General features: G+C 41.4%; 1 protein-coding gene across 3 annotated transcripts in view; it reads left to right on the top strand.

The window, feature by feature from the left end:
• Positions 1-4,775: 4,775 nt before the first annotated feature.
• Positions 4,776-17,143, top strand: part of PNPLA8 (patatin like domain 8, phospholipase A2) — a 42,753-nt gene continuing 30,385 nt past the window's right edge. The window contains exons 1-5 of one of the 3 annotated variants that reach the window (XM_089524295.1): positions 4,776-4,985; positions 7,010-8,183; positions 9,401-9,550; positions 10,437-10,588; positions 14,548-14,642. In XM_089524295.1, coding sequence (XP_089380421.1) covers positions 7,092-8,183; positions 9,401-9,550; positions 10,437-10,588; positions 14,548-14,642 — 1,489 coding nt within the window. In that variant the 5' untranslated portion in view covers positions 4,776-4,985; positions 7,010-7,091. Of the gene's footprint in view, positions 5,088-6,204; positions 6,250-7,009; positions 8,184-9,400; positions 9,551-10,436; positions 10,589-14,547; positions 14,643-17,143 lie in introns of those variants that run through there. The other 2 variants (XM_089524296.1, XM_089524297.1) reach the window with 2 other exon arrangements.

Raw genomic sequence — 17,143 nt, 5'->3', positions numbered from 1 at the left:
GCTCGGGCGGGGCTCCTATTAGAGTAGTGTGGGGCAGGGGGAGGTATAGCGGTAGGAGAGTGGATCAGCGTTCCAGGGGAAGGCAAGATGGATGCTTAATATCTATCTCTCCTTCCCATCCCCCTCCTAACCAAAAAGATCTGAGGGTCACTCCAACCATACCACAAACCCTGTCTCTGCTCCTGTGCAATGCCAGGCCCATCAAAAATAAGACCCACATTATCCACGGCTTGCTCGAGGACAACAACTGTGACCTGGCTTGCATTACTGAGACCTGGTTAGGGCCTGAAGGGGAAGCTGTGTGGGCTCAGGCCCTACCTGCCAGGTACTCAGTGAAGGACCAGACCAGGTTAGGTGGGCGGTGGGGGGGGGTTGCCTTGGTGCATAAGAACACCTTGTCTCTGACCAGAAACCATGTCCGTCAAACCTCCTATATTGAGTGTATTTACTTGACCCTGAAGGCCAGAGACAGTCTAGGGATTCTGTTGGTCTATCGGCCACCCCGTGCGCTAACAGACTCCCTTAACGAGCTGACACAGTTGGTCTCGGAGCTGATGCTGGAGTCCCCCAGGCTTTTGGTCCTGGGAGACTTCAACATCTCCCTCGCGGCCAACTATATTCCACCCGGTGTGGCTCGGGAATTCATTGATACCATGACATCCATGGGCCTGTCACAACTGGTGCCGGGGCCTACACATTCCGCGGGTAATACACTTGATATGGTCTTTTGTTCGGACATGGAAATTCCGTGGGCAGAAATATCTAATATTTCCCCCCTGTCATGGACGGATCATTTTCTGGTAGAGGCAAAAATCAAGGCATCTACCCAGATCCCTCCCGGGGGTGGCGGACCTATTCGAATGGTCCACCCTCGAAGGCTGATGGAACCCAGAAGGTTCCAGGAAGCCCTAAAGGGGTATATGGTTGGAAATGGCGGCGATTCTGTTGATGCCCTGACTAACATCTGGGACACTGATCTCTCCAGGGCTATACACAGTATCGCTCCCAAGCGTCCTCTCAGGCCTGCTTCCAAAAAGAAGCCTTGGTACACGGAAGATCTTCAGGCAAGGAAGCAGGTGCTGCGATGGCTAGAGCGTGTCTGGCGGAAACACCAGTGCTTATCCGACAAGGCTCTCCTAGACCGTCTTTTTGACGACTATGGAGAGGCGATAGATGCAGCAAAGGAATCGTTCTTTGGCACACGTATCGCGTCCGCGGAGTCGCGTCCAGCAGAGTTGTTCAGGGTGGTGAGAGAACTAACTCAGCTCCCTCCTGCCCCGAACCCCATCCTTGAACCAACTAAGGCCTGCTGTGACCAATTTAACAACTTCTTCGCGGATAAAACCTCTCGGATAAGGGAAGGTCTCGATGCCAGCGTTAGAGCAGAAACCAGAATAGAGGTGTACAGAATAGAGGTGTCCAGACCTCCATGGTCTCGGTTATACTGGATCATTTTGAGTCGGTGAGTACCAAGGATGTGGACAAGATCCTTAGAAGTGTTAGGAAGACAACCTGCTCCCTCGATCGCTGTCCCTCATGGCTAGCGGCTCAGGGGGGACCGGTAGTAACTCAAATGTTACACCGGATTATTAATACATCTCTGAGGGATGGGCAATTTCCATCGAGCTTAAAATTGGCCACAGTAAAACCTCTGCTCAAAAAGCCATCCCTTGACCCCCTGATGCATAACAATTATCGGCCAGTTTCGCTATTGCCATTTTTAGGGAAGGTGATCGAGAGGGCAGTTGCAATCCAGCTTCAATCGATCTTGGATGAAACGGATTATCTAGACCCATTTCAAACCGGCTTTCGGGCGGGTTACGGGGTTGAGACTGCTATGGTCGCCTTGGTCGATGATCTCCGTCTAGGCATGGACAGGGGGAGCGTGTCCCTGTTAGTGCTCTTAGACATCTCAGCGGCTTTCGATACCATTGACCATGGTATCCTTCTGGAGCGCCTGGCAGAATTGGGAATCGGGGGCATTGCGCTCCAGTGGTTCCGATCCTACCTCTCTGGGAGGTTCCAGATGGTGCAGCTGGGGGATGTGTGCTCCGACAGGAGGGCCCTTACATCCGGGGTCCCTCAAGGAGCCATTCTGTCTCCCATGCTTTTCAACATTTACATGATACCGCTGGGAGAGATCATCCGGAGACATGGGGCGCGGGGTTATCAGTACGCTGATGACACCCAAATAGTCTTCTCTATGTCTCCGACTGATGCAGTGACCGGGGATGGCATGTCTCCTCTCGTGGCCTGTCTGGAGTCGGTAATGGGCTGGATGAGGGAAAACAGACTCAGCTTGAATCCAGAGAAAACGGAAGTACTCGTGATAGGTTCCCCCAGTCCGGGGATGGCGGTGGTTCCACCTGTCCTGAACAGGATCACGCTTCCTGTGAAGGACTCGATACGCAGTTTGGGGGTGCTCCTTGACTCGTCGCTTCCCCTTACATCTCAGGTGAGTGCGACGGTCAGGAGCAACTGTTATCAGCTTTGGCTGATACGCCAACTGCGTCCCTACCTGAGCCGGGCTGACCTAGAAACGGTGGTACATGCTCTGGTAACCTCTCGCTTGGACTTCTGCAATGCGCTCTACATGGGGCAACCCTTGTACCTTACCCAGAAGCTACAAATAGTACAGAACATGGCAGCAAGGCTGGTTACTAATACACCTAGAACCAGCCATATAACACCAGTCTTAAAAGACCTCCATTGGCTGCCTATTCGCTTCCGGGCGCAATACAAGGTGTTGGTTGTTACCTATAAAGCCCTAAATGGCTTGGGCCCAGGGTACTTAGAGGACCGCTTCTCCCCGTACAATCCGCCCCGCACACTCAGATCAACTGGGCAGAAATTGTTAAGGGTTCCAGAGGCCAGATTAGTTGCCACCACTAAGAGGGCCTTCTCCATCTCGGCCCCCAGCCTCTGGAACGCGCTACCCTTTGAGCTCCACTCAGCCACCTCCCTTACCCAGTTCAGGAAGGGGTTAAAAACATTCTTGTTTGAGCAAGCTTAGCCCTGACTCCCTGACCCCTAAAGTATTCTCTCCTCGCCCCCTTCGTCAGCATGTCAAGCTGGCACGAATTGTGGTGCTTATTGTTTTATTGTAAAAGATTTTTATTGCTATGTTTTGATGTTTTTATATTGCTGTATTGTTGTATGTATGTTGGAAACCGCCTTGGTCTTATAAAGGCGGTATATAAATAAACTTTTACTTACTTACTTACTTACCTCTGGGACAAATTTACTACAGACTAAGACCAGACTTGCTGTGCTTACTCAGAGGACCTTCTCATTGGCCGCTCCTAAACTTTGGAATGACCTACCAGAGGAGATCCATCACATAACATCTCTTGAGGCCTTTAAAAAGCCATCAAGACGGATCTCTTCTGGCGGACATTCCCAGACTAATACAAGGGCCCTCTCCACTGTCCCACAACTATGCCTTCTTTGACTCTCCCTTAAACCGCTTCATTGCAATGGGGATTGCATTTCATTGTAATTTTCATTGTGCTTTTAATAACTGATTTTTATGCTGTTGTGTTTTAAATTGTGGATTAGAGAATGTGTTATTATTTTACTATGTTTTATTTTGATTGTAACCCGCCCTGATCCTCCGGGGAGAGGCGAGCTATAAATAATAATAATAATAATAATAATAGTAATAGTAATAATGTTTTCTTTCTCTTTTTTAAAATTTCAATAAATTTTAATGTATTTTAAAACTTTTAATAAAATACTTGGAGGGGGAGGGTAGGAAGAAAAAAACAAAACCAAGATAGCTTAAAAGTTTTCTTTTAAGAAGAAAAATACATTGCAGTACATTTGACTGCTATGTTTGTGCTGCAGTGAAATCGAGATAAGAGTGAGCTCACACAACTGCAATATATGATTAATCTAGGCACACCACCTAGTGTCCATTTGTATTATCATTATCATTATCATTATCAATATGATTATTATTCTGGCCTGGTCTCCAAGCCTTATCTGAAAGAAAACTCAATCTCTAGACTTTGTAGGAGCCGTAATATGGGATGAAATAGAGAGGCACTCTTCTATGAAACTAAGATAAGCCTATTCCTGCTTTTCAGGTGTGAGAGAAGGGAGAGTAAGCCCTGTGGCACTGGAAGTATCCACAAAGTGAGCAAAGGAGGGCATGGTAACTAGTGTGAGTTGTGTAAGAGTTGTGTAAGATTTAGGTAAGGTAGTAAATGGATAATTAATGTGATTTACTACATATTGTATGCAGAATATTATGTGAAAGGTATTTTTAAAATATTTTTGTACATAGGTTATAATTTTAGAATTTTTTTACAAAATTAGATATATATATGTGTGTGTGTGTGTGTGTATATATATATATATATATATATATATATATATGTTTTTAAACAGTCTGGATGGCCATCTGTCTGGGACGCTTTGATTGTGAGTTCCTGCATGGCAGAATGCGGTTGGACTACATGGCCATTGTGGCCGCTTCCAACTGTCTGAGTCTACAAAGCACGAAATTAAACACTCTCACAAACTGTAATTAACGTCTGATTGCGTAATACCTTTATTTGCTGTCACTAGAGACCCAAGTACCGTCCAGAAGAGAAAAAAAAAGACAGAGCACCCTTCCCTCACACACAAGCTCCCTCCCGCTTTCCTCAACAAAGAGCGGGGCTGAACTCTCGAAGCAAGCCTATATATAGTGCCGCCTCAACTCTCGCGAGAGGAAACCGTGAACGAGAGCTCCGCGAGATCTCAGCCCTCTGTGAAGGAAGCGGGAGAGCCCGGAAGCCACCCAAAGTCTCGCGCAGTCAGGAGGCTCTCGCGAGATCAGAAGTTTACTTTGCTTGCTTCCTCCTCCTCCATGGCCGGGAGAGAGAAGAGGAGAGAGGTCTGGCTGCCGGTGGCGTCCGGCCTTATTTCCTTCGCCCTCCGTCGGGCCTAGAGGCGCCCCGGCCTCCTTGGAGCCTCCTGCCTCTTCTGGCACGGCTGAGGTGAGGCGCCTCCCTCTGGGCTGCTCTCATTCGTTGCTGGGGCGGCGGGTTTGTTTGGGCTGTGACGTCAGAGAGGGCTCTTGACTCCCAGGAAAACAAAAGGTACGATCATGGGAGAAGGATTCATTTTGGGCTTCATGGAATCATAGAGTTGGAAGAGACCACAAGGGCCTTTGTATTATTATTACATTATATTATTATTATTATTATTATTATTATAGTATATTAATATTATAATTATATTATGTTATCGTTACAATATGTTACTATTATTATTTCATATTATTATGCAGTCCAACCCTTTCTGCCATGCAGGAACTCTCAATCAAAGCATCCCCATTGACAGATGTCCATTCAGCCTCTGTTTAAAGACCTCCAAGGAAGGAGACTCCACTACACTCCGAGGAAAGAGTGTGTTCCACTGTTGAACAGCCCTTACTCTCAGGAGGTTCCTCCAAATGTTGAGACGGAATCTCTTTTCCTGGAGCTTGCATCCATTGCTCAGGGTCCTAGTCTCTGGAGCAGCAGAAAACAAGATTGCTCCCTCCTTAATATGCATCCCTTTAAGTATTTAAACAGGGCTATCATATCACCTCTTAACCTTCTCTTCTCCAGGCTAAACATCCCCAGCTCCCTGAGTCGTTCCTCATAGGGCATGGTTTCCAGACCCTTCACCATTTTAGTTGCCTTCCTTTGGACACACTCCAGTTTTTTAAGTATTTGAAAGGATGTCATACTGAGGAGGGAACAAGCTTGTTTTCTGCTGCTCCAGAGACTAGGACCTGGAACAATGGATGCAAGCTCCAGGAAAAGAGATTCCATCTCCACATTAGGAGGAACTTCCTGACAGTGAGGGCTCTTCGACAGTGGAACACACTCCTTCCTCGGAGTGGAGTCTCCCTCCTTGGAGGTCTTCAAACAGAGGCTGTTTACAGTATTTATTTCTTACCCACCTCTCCCTATGGATCAAGATGAGGAATAACAACTACTAACATCAATGAAAACACATCTATTTAAAAGAACAGCTAATATAAATATATTAAAACAATGAATCTTTTAAATTCATCATTTCAAATACACAATTTAAAAATCATCTGGATAAGTTCAGACAGTGCATTCAGCTGTCAGATTTCTTCCAGCAGGTCATTCCACTGTCTGGGGCGGCTGAAGAAAAAGCCCTCTGGCTGACTGGAATAAATGTCCGCCAGAGGACCTGAGTATATGGATTTAGGTTTTGTGTACACCTTACACACATAGCCTCAAGGTAATTTTATTCAATGTTTTTAATAATTTTGCTTCTGAAATAGATTGTGTACACTGTGAAAAGACATAAGTCGTTAGAAAAGACAGTAATGCTTGTGAAGATAGAGGGAAGTAGAAAGAGGAAAACCACGCATCTGATGGGTAGACTCAACTAAGGAAGTCACAAGTATGAATTTAAAGGACCTACACAGAGCAGGGGAAGATGATGTCCCATTCAGAGGGTCGCCATGAGTTGGGATCAGCTCAAGGACCGTTCAGTTAACAACAATAACAACATTGATCCCTCTGAAAGCAAAGTTGCCACTATCACAGCCACTGAAGAAAAAAAACATTTCAGTTTTGGGATATTAAGTGAAACTCAACCTATAACTGTATGTTATTCTGTTATTAAAGTGTGACTGGTTTTTAATACTACAAATGGTTTAATTCTGTTATGATGCTCTCTTTTCGTATTGCGACTGAAGATTTAAATCTGATGAGCTTCTTTGTGAATGAAGAACAAATACAGTTTCTCCTGGAGGACCCTTATTTGCCTGTGGAACGCATGTTGTTTTTTAGCCAAACATTTCTTATACAGTAAATCCTAAAAATCTTTCTTTCGGTGTTTAATGATATTGAGTGTCTGGTGTTTTTTGTTGTCCATCCTGTTAAAAAAATTAGTTACATTTTGAAACTATTGTTAATAACTTTTTTAAAAGAAAATGTTTTTTCAATAAACTAATATTCTCCCTCCCTTCCCCCGCTTCCCTTTCTTATTCCAGATAATTTGCTGAATGATGTTTCTTCTTAAAATAAGATTTCAGGAGGGGAGTAATTCACGGACATCTTCAGTATTTCTTAGTAATGTCAGTTCAGTTGCCTTTGAAAAAATGTCTTTGCATAGTAGCTACTAAAAAAAGCCTTTGGGGTAAACAAGCAACCCGACAGCTGTACTACTTGTACAGACCAAAGTTTTTCTGGAGAATAAGTCATGCTGTTCCGCTTAGAATTTTACACACAAGCAAACCATATTACAAATGGACCAGAGGCAAAACCTTGTGGCATAACACCTATCTTTGTTGCCATGATTTTTTATATTACGCAGTTTCTAAACTTAGCACTTCTAAGGAATTGACAAAAACAAACAGTCGCATGTCACGTTTCAAGAATACTTTAGAGTCTGTCTCAAAAGCTGTGTCTGGAACTCACAGCGAGCTGGTTTCAAGGATAGCTTGGTTGAAACCATATTCTGGCATCTGGAACAAGGCAGTTGAAAATGATGGGAAAGGGAATCGCTTTCTTACGAATGCGGAAAATGATGGACAAGCCACAAATAACAGAAGCCAGAAAGACTGCCATGACAGTTTAGATGAAAATAATCCTGAGTCTGCAGGTGAAGGCTTGGATTCTAGTGTTGCTACTCAAAGCTCTTTGAAGGATCTCACAGATGTAAAAAATAGTCTTTTTCATGTTAGCTATTTTGCTACAAGCTTTGGAGAAACTTACAACTTCCTAGCCAATCACATCAACTGGTACTTTAGCACCTGTGCCATGGATCAAGAAAAGAAAGGAAATGCTTCTCCTTCAAAACCACAGGATCAAGGGGGAAAGACAGTTGATGGACCAGAGGCAGATATATTAAGTAATGAAAACAGGATGGATGCCGTATCTGCTTTAATACCTGCAGCACAGTCTCCAGATGCTGACAAGGGCAGTGCCACCCCTCCACCTTCCAGCAAAAAAAGCATTACAAGTTTTCTTTCATACCCTACCAACAGTGTACAGGCCTTTATGGATAGTTACATTGGAGGTCTGGTGCCCAAGTTACGATCTGACCCCAAAACTGCCTTGCAAGAAAAGGGCAAAGCACAGGAACAGGAGGTGACATTGAAAGATGACGAGGAGACCAAGCATGCAGAAGAAAAGGAAAAGAGGCTGTCTCTACAAAGGGAGAAGGTAAGTCAATCTGCCCCGTGCTCCCTCCCTCACTCTTTGTAGTTTAAAAATTACTTTCTAAAGTCATTTTGTTAGGAGACGATATACAAATGAGCAAGGCTGTATGTTACAGAAGCAGGTTGCAAGAGTGCACTCCCAGTTGATGAGGGGAGGGGGTTATCCATTTATTTTACAGCTCTCAATGCGTAGTATTAGTTTGTGAGAATTTGTTGTCAGAATTCGCAATATAATAACAGAAAACAAGATACCATCATGCATAAAATAGCTTTTTATTTAAATAGGGTATTTTATACACCTTTGCAAATGTGTTCACAATAGGCAGTGCCCATCCACATCCAACACATCACTTGTGGCATTCCACTGGCTCAGGGACAGAAGGTGATCCATGTTGTTGTGACATAAACATAGCCCAGGTCAACACCTGTAAGCAGCTATTGGCTCTTTACAAACCTGAATAATGATACAAAGATGTTGTAAAGGTTTCTGGAATAATATGCAAAACACCCACAAATATGTATTCAAAACTATAAAATGCAATGTAATACTCCACCACTGAATAGCCTTTTTGTCAGGAATGAAAAATACCCACCTCATCTTTATGTTAACATCTGCCTTAGTTGTTATTCTCACCCATAAATTGTAAATAAGCCCATAAATGTTACTAGTGCAAAACATACCTTAGCTTACATTCTCCGTGTTTATTTGTGAAGTTCAGTGAGAAGAATCTTAGCCTTTTAATTCATTACATATGGCACATAACTAAAGGTCTGGTATAGGAAAATAAAATTATGAAAATAACTATTTGGTTTTATAATTAATGTTTGTTTGTTAAACAAATCCAGTAGGTGGCCATGATAATTTGTCTTCTAGTTCATTAAAGATACTAAAGTGGTGTTTGGAACATATTGCATAGAAATAAGCCAATTTAAATGAACAAGACTTGGGAAGCTTGCCTAGTAAGACTTTAATTATGGCAAGAACTTGGACAAACTAGAATTCACTTTATGAGACAGTAAGCTGACCAGGTAGATATTTCAGGTACTTACACAAAGAAAAAGAACATGTTCTTTTGTTTCAGATGGGTGAGAGATTATGTGTTAGACAAAGTGACCTCTGTCCCATGGTAGGCTTATTCCACAATCAATTTGTTTCTTTAAGTTCAAGACTCTTGAATATTAATTATAGGTTTATTTAATCAAAATTATCTATTTTCTTAGATTATTGCAAAGGTGAGTATAGATAACAGAACCCGGGCTTTAACACAAGCATTGCGAAGATCTTCTAACAGAAGAGTCTGTATCAACAGGGTTGAAGAACTGACATACCATCTCTTGGAATTTCCAGACAGTAGAGGAGTTTCTATTAAGGTACAAACTAATTCAACCACTTGATTGTGAACAGGGAATAGAATCACAATTCTGCAATACATTGTCTTCATTCTAGAAATAATTCTTAGTACCTTTTATGACACAGGCTCATATGCCACTTGGTATTAAGCCAAGCTATAATGGTTTTTATATCTACTTAAGCAGGGTTTCATGACTGGCAGTTTTTGGTCTGATTTCACACAGCACTCTGCAAATGATCAATTCCTCCTTCAGCAGTCTGCTAAGGCAGGAAGGAAGAGGAATGAAGAGGAGAGAAGTTGTGTTCAAAGCCACTGCTTTGGATACCTCACACAGTGTACCTTGTACATTGCCAGTATATGTCCCTCCTTGAGGAACTCTTCATTGGCAAACAAAGTCTCCACCCCTTCTTGGAAATTGTACCAACAAAAACCTCTGTTGCAATGCCAGCAGTGTTGCATAATATTCCAAGAACACCAGGCTGTGTTATAGAGAAGACTCAAAAGACTTTAGGCAATCTTTATATTCATTTTTGTCATACAGTAATAATATAAAGTTGAATATGTGCTGCATTACCAACATTATCCTTAATAATTCAGTTGTTTCACTGCAGTTTGATATTCATTGTAAGTGTATTAATATTTTCAGTAAGTGAGAGAATCTGACAGTAGCTTTTGAAGCTTGATTAGTGAAAAATGAGTTGATTTTGGTGAAATTTATTTCCTGAAAAGTGTATTTAGTATTGTAGATGAGGTTTGTAGAATGTGTGAGGGAAGCTTTTCATTGAAACACCCATACTTCATTTTTCATCTCAAGGGATACATTATAGCTAATTCAATATTATTTCAGAGCAGGAATGTCAGTGAAATTGACCTTTTTACTTCATTTAAAATATATTATTTTCTAGGAGAAAATCATTCCATGCTTATTGCGGTTAAGACAGTCAAATGATGAAGCTCTTCAGGCTGCTGTTAGAGAGGCCTTAGCTGTAATTGGCTATTCGGACCCTGTAAAAGGATGGGGCATTCGAATTCTCACCATTGATGGTGGGGGAACAAGGTATTTTTTTGTTTATATTAAAGTGCTTTTATCTTAATCTTCAGTCAAAAAGTGATTTATTGCAGTGATATACAGTCAGCTCTCCATTTTCGTGGGGATCTGTTCTGGACCACCACCACCCCCGTGTGAAAATAGAAACTTGCAGATATTCAAGCCCCATAGGCTTGAATGAGGGTGTGTGCCCCATTTTAACCACCTCCATTTGCTCCTCACGAGGGTCACGGATCTGAAGTCCGCACAAACGTAGGGGCAACTGTACATAAGATACATCTGAAGAATGTTCAATCTGTGATAAGGGATTGTCTTGATTATGTTAGACTGTTAATGCTTCTGTTTTTTAAAAAAATACAGTATCTTTCCAATAAAATAGTTTCTGAGGTGGCTAGCAGTAGTAGTTCTGTATTTATAAAACAAATGCTCTGTAGAAGGAAAGCCTAAGGGAATTTTTTGTATGTAGCGCACAAACTGCAGTGTAACCAGTGACTGTTTCTGTCTGTGCTTCCTCCATGCTTTGCTTTAGTAAGGCCCAGAACAGACGATTCAAATACACCGTGCTGGCGCTGATTTTAGAGTTAGGGACTGCACACCAACCGCATGGTCCCTAACCCTAGTATGTGCCGGCAGCGCGATAATGGCAGCGTGCCATGTATACAGGCACTGCCATTTTGATGTAATGGATGCATAGTGTCCGCACGTCATGGTGCGTCTGTTATATCATGAGTGTGCCATTGGCGCACTCGTGACGTAACAATGGCAGCGCAAAAAGAATCAGTTTTTTCGAGTTCATTTTACTCCGGAGTGCTGGCGAGCAGTTTGGGTGCTGTACTGTTCCTCCAGAGTAAAAACAGGCACCTGCAGACTGCTGTTTCTCTGCGGTCTGTACTCCCTCTAAGTTACTACTGTTTCTCCACAAACCCAGGTAGCCATTATATTTGAACTGAAAAACTTATTTGCAGTTCTGGTTTGGAGATCTTGCGTAGACCTATTTAGGAGTTTACGATATAGTGACAGCCTGAGGTTTCTGCAGAATTGGAAGTAAGCTATTAAAGCAGGCTGCCCTGAAAGATGAGAGAATGAAGGTTTTATTCATGTAATCACAAATCAGAACTCATTTTTAAATTACATTTCTGACCTGTCTCCCCACCTCCCATCCCCAGGAACATGAGAATGTAATCATGGTTCTACCCCCATCTCCCCAATTGTTGTCACAATAACCTTGTGAAGTATATTAGGCTGAGAAGTGGCATTGGCCCACGAGTATCAAAAGTTTCATGGACAAGTAGGGGTTTGAATTTGTCTGTTCCCAGTCCTAGCCATGTTGTCCAGTGGTTCTGAAACTTTGGGCCTCCGGAGTTTTAGATTTCATTTCCCAGAAGTCCCAGCCAACATGACCAAATGCTAGGAATTCTGGAAGTTGAAGTCCGAAACAGCTGGAAGACCAAAGTTTGAGACCTGCTGTAATCTATCCAATCCACTACCCTGATTGTAACACATGAGTGAATACAGAGTCTTAGTTCATTGTTGAGAAATTATTTAGAAGCACAATAACTGGTAAGTTTGCATCAAAAGAATAAAAATGTGATACAGTTGTGGACTGAAAAATATTTCTGGCTCCTTTACTGGGGGGGATATGTCTTGCCCTTCTATCCCTTCTTTCTGAGCGTAATGCATTTTGAATTATAATTTGATGTAACAATCTTGGACTTGATACCCTCTTCTTATTGAATTGGGTATCAAGGGGTCAGTTGAGAAAAATGCTCCCCATGCTCTCTTGCCAAAACAACAAACCTGTTGTTGTTATGTTTATTTATATCCCGCCTTCCTCCCAGTAGAGGGACTCAAGGCAGCTTACAAATCTAAAACAGTCCAAGTTAAAACACTATAAATATGCAAAATAGAAGTTTAGAAAACAATTAAACAATTTGAACAATTAAAAATTAAAGTTTAAAACTCTTTTAAACAAAACAAAACAGTATCCCTAGCATGCGAAAGCCTGGCGGCATAAAAGCACCTTTACCTGCCGCCGGAATAACAGCAGGGATGGCGCCATCCTGGCCTCTTTAGGGAGGGAGTTCCAGAGCTTGGGAGCAGCCACTGAAAAGGCCCTTTCTCTTGTTCCCACCAAACATGTCTGAGAGGGTAGTGGGACAGAGAGCAGGGCTTCTCTGCTTTTATTTTATAACAGTTGATCATATCAGCTTGATATCTGTGAGATATCTGCTATCTACTTCATAATAACTATATGAAAATTTTGACAAAAGCTTCCAGCTTATTAGTAAATCTGAAAATAAAGCATGTGGTTTGGTTTCTACTGTTATTTAATTATTAAAATATTTATATTCCACCATCTAAAGATCTCAGGGCAGCTTATATACTAGTAAGAACCATTGTATCAATTTGTTGTCATTAACTGCTGTCATAATGCCCATTGAGTGTGGTACTTCATAGCCACTATCTTGCTGGATTTTAAAATGAGTCAGTATTAATGTCCCATATTGCAGATGGGATCTGAAAATATGTATGTCAGAAGCAAGATCTTAACTGAGGATGTGCTGATTACAAGGAGGGCAGATTGCTATCCTATGTATGCAAACATTATGTCCAAGTAAATATGTATCGGATTAAACTGTCAGCCTTAAGGCACAATGCTACGCAAGTAATCAACATTGTGTGGTAGTTAGTTATCATCATGTGGCAAATGTTTGTGACACAGTACACAATTAGCGAGTAATACTGTACTTGACACTTGTTACTGAATATGTATTTTAGACTACAACATAAAGTCATGACAACCAGTCAGTCAACACTGTAGTTTGCATATATCAGATGAACACACCCATTGACAGCATAGTCAGCCTGATGTGTTGCTGTAAAGTTGCCAGGATGTCAAAGTTCAGGCTTCATCTTGAAAAATAATGGAACTGCAAATCTTGTTTTGAAACTCTTTATAGTCAGGTGTCTAGGATGGATATACTTCTCTAAGTTGTGTGTCCTGAGCATGAAATTGATTTGTACCTAACTATATACCTTGTATTCCCTGTAATAACTTATTTTCACTTAAGTAGATTGTAACCACTAGAAAGTGTAATCACAGTTGAGCTTTGGACAGGTGTAGGTGTATTCAGAACCTAAAGTGTAAACAGAAGCCTATCTTCTCCCTCTTCTAGAAACTGGATCTCCCAGCACACACACACACACTTTAATTATACTACATTTATATTGTATAAGTATACTGTGTTTGTTATGTAGTAGGCACTTCTTTGAGTGTCTAAAATTGAACAACAAAAATTGTCTTGACTGTTCTGTTTTAAATGTGCCACATTTTCAATGGCATCACAATAAAGGATGCTGAAACCTTGGGCCAATGTCCTGGATATATTTGTCATTGTGTTAGAGGAAGTAGTCACTGCAAGTGCCTAGTTCTGGACAAGAAAGTAATCCAGTGTAATCTTTCAGCTAGCAGCGAATGCACTTCTGGCCTGAGAACCAGAAAAACAAATGTGCAGCCACTTGTGCAACTGAAAAAAACACAGTGGAGGCCCATTGGTATAGAATTTTCCTTTCCTAATGATATGTAGGATATGTAGAATTTAGGACATCATATCTACTCACTACTGGAGTGCTTCACGCCATAATATTTGTTGTTTTGTGCCATCACATCAGTCCTAACCTATGGCAACACCATCTTGTGGTTTTCTTAAGAGAAGTTACTCAAAGGAGATTTGCATTGCCTTATTCTAAGGCTGGGAAAGTGTGTCTTCCCCAAGATCCACACACCCAGTGGATTTCCAGGGCTGATCAGGGATTTAAACCTTGGTCTTAGGGAATCCTAGTTTTAACAGTTGAACCACTACATTTTCCTGGCTGAAACATTAATATGCTGGTTTATAGATAATTGCCATCTTTTGGCCTTCATGTAAATAATAGTTCACTTAAAATTATTTTTAAACATATTTCAGAGGTTTAGTGGCACTTCAAACTCTTCGTAAACTAGAAGAGCTCACTGGAAAGCCTGTTCATCATCTTTTTGACTATATTTGTGGAGTGAGCACAGGTAAATATGTCTGGAAAGAAAGGTATGTTCACAATACAGAGAATCCTTTTCTGTGTGAGAGAGTAATAGATCTATGTACTACATTGTGCTTCTCTGTTTCACACACTATCCTAGCCTAACTACCATGTATTATGGATTGGATCCAAAGCTTCATGGAAAAGCTTCTTTTCACATGAAAGTTATTTATGTCTCACACCATAGCATTGTATGAAATTAAAGTCAAAATTAAATTGAAATTAAATTCAGATATAACATTCTCTGTCAAAACTGCTATGGAACCTACCTGCAGTGTACTCTGAACTCCTGGTTACCTGCCCAACTTCACTCATGCCTGTTTTCTTCCTGTACTTGGTACTTCTGGTCTGTTGGGTGCACAGAAGTGGAGCCTGATTTTTAAAATAGCTTTATGTTTTTGGAAACAGTTGATAGACCAAGATCATAAAAATATGTAGTTGGAAGTAATTGCAAGGGCTCTCTAATCCAAGCCCCTGCTGTGTGGCATGCCCATTTAAAACATGCCCAAGAGCCGTCTAATCTCTGTTTAATGATTGCCAAAGAAAGAGATCATTAAAGAAAGTTGTGGGACATTTTTTTTTTCAGTACTGAATCACTGTGTCTAAATCAGAACACTTGGGTACTGGGCTTTAGTGCTTTTGGTTTTTATACTTCTAGTAGGAGAATTTGTTTAATATATGAAGACAATTAAGTAATTTCATTAAGGAGATATTTTGGGTTAGTGCAAAACTTGTTTAAAATGAATGAGAGAAGGATTGCCACATTAATTTTGTTATTACTTACACATTTGTCAGATACAGCTTTTCAATATATTATGGTTCTTCCAGCCATTTTCCCAGTGTGGGATAGCTTGACCTGTGCCACTAGTCCAACACTGAGAATTTGGAAAACAGTACATTGAACAGTCTTCCTGCCAAATAAGGAATCTCTTGCTTTCTTTGTTGACTTTAATAGTTTACTATTGGAAAAGAGGCAAAAGATTTGTATTTGTGTGTAAAGAGTGAAAAATGGTCTAATCTTGACCCATATCCTATCAGGGGCACAGACATTAAGAAGACAAAGGACTCCAAGTAAGTGAACAGGGTGATGGAAGTAGGGGAAGAAAGTAACAGTTAAAGATTGAACAGATGAAAACAAGAAAATGTGTCAGATAACTGTATATTTCTAGTGAAAGTGTATAACCTCCTCAGATTGCTTTGCTGGCTATCTCAAACGGCTGTTGTGCTCCTTTCACACAAAAATTAGAGCTCAAGACACACACACACCCCAACCATGGCCAGTAGTCTCTCCAAATCTCAGTGCCTTTTGAGGCACTTGGAAGGTTTCCTCCATGGAAAGTTTTCTATACAGGCCTGGAGCAAAAGGGAAAGATTTGTATTTGTGTGTAAAGAGTGAAGGCATGTGAAGAGGCCCCCAAATGCAGTAAAATAAGGGGGGGGGGGGAATCAGTTCTGCCAGTTTGAAGTGTCATTTTGGGACAAAGAATGAATTCCCAAATATGGGTTGCGGCAGCTGGGAATAGAGCATTTGGCCCTTCTGTAGAGACCAATCAGTGCCAAACCCTTGAGAGATGCCCATTCTTGAGCTACAAATGCAGGAACATGAGAAAGAACCGCTTTCGGAGTATGAGGGGGTGAATACAGGAAGCAAGGAAAGTAACTCAGGCATCAACTGGTGATTTGAAGGCATGCACATATGCAGGTGGAATAGGAATGTTTGCTACACTCTTTAGAAATATCAAATGGTAAACTCATGTAGTGGGAATTCAAAAGGCAAATTCCACTCGAGTCTCGACGGCAAGATTTTCTTGTGTATCATGCTTGTTTCACACAAAGTCCTTACAGGTACAGATCAATATCATGATTCTACAAGAGTACAGACAGCTTTGTCTACTTTGACTAAAATGACAGATTTCCAAGATTTCTGTCCTGTTATCCTTTTGTTGAATACCAGCATGGTATAGTAGTTTGAACACTAAACTATGGCTGGAGACAGGTCCAAATCTCTGCTCATCCATGGAAACCCACTCAGTGACATTGGGCAAGTCTCAGAGGATGACAAAAGCAAAGCAAACAAAACAACCCTCTGAACAAATCTGGCCAAGAAAACCCATGATAGTTTCCTCTTAGGGTCACCGTAGGTTGGAAATGACTTTACGACATACAATAACAACATGCTTTGGTTTCATAGGAAGCAGTGCAGCTGGCTGGTCTTTAGTACAACTTTCAGTGCATGGTATGATATTAGTACAGCATCAATCCCACCCATTTTATACTGACCATATTCTTAAAATTAGTTCTGGTGTACAACATACAATTTAGTATTTCAGGATAATGCAGTTTTTTAAAACACTAGGTGGTGCTAAACTGTAAACCAGTTTCACTAATATTTATTGCCCAGTCTCTTAAGTCCTTTTGTCTTTCAAAGCTGCTAAAATATTTTAAGGAAATGATTTTGTATTACCCACATTACAGTGTTGTCACTGG

This window comes from Sceloporus occidentalis, unplaced genomic scaffold (genome assembly GCF_023333645.1).
Source record: "Sceloporus occidentalis isolate IW3139 unplaced genomic scaffold, rSceOcc1.0.p SCAF_5, whole genome shotgun sequence".
Classification (NCBI taxonomy): Eukaryota; Metazoa; Chordata; class Lepidosauria; order Squamata; family Phrynosomatidae; genus Sceloporus; species Sceloporus occidentalis.
This window is presented reverse-complemented; position numbering and strand designations above follow the sequence as displayed.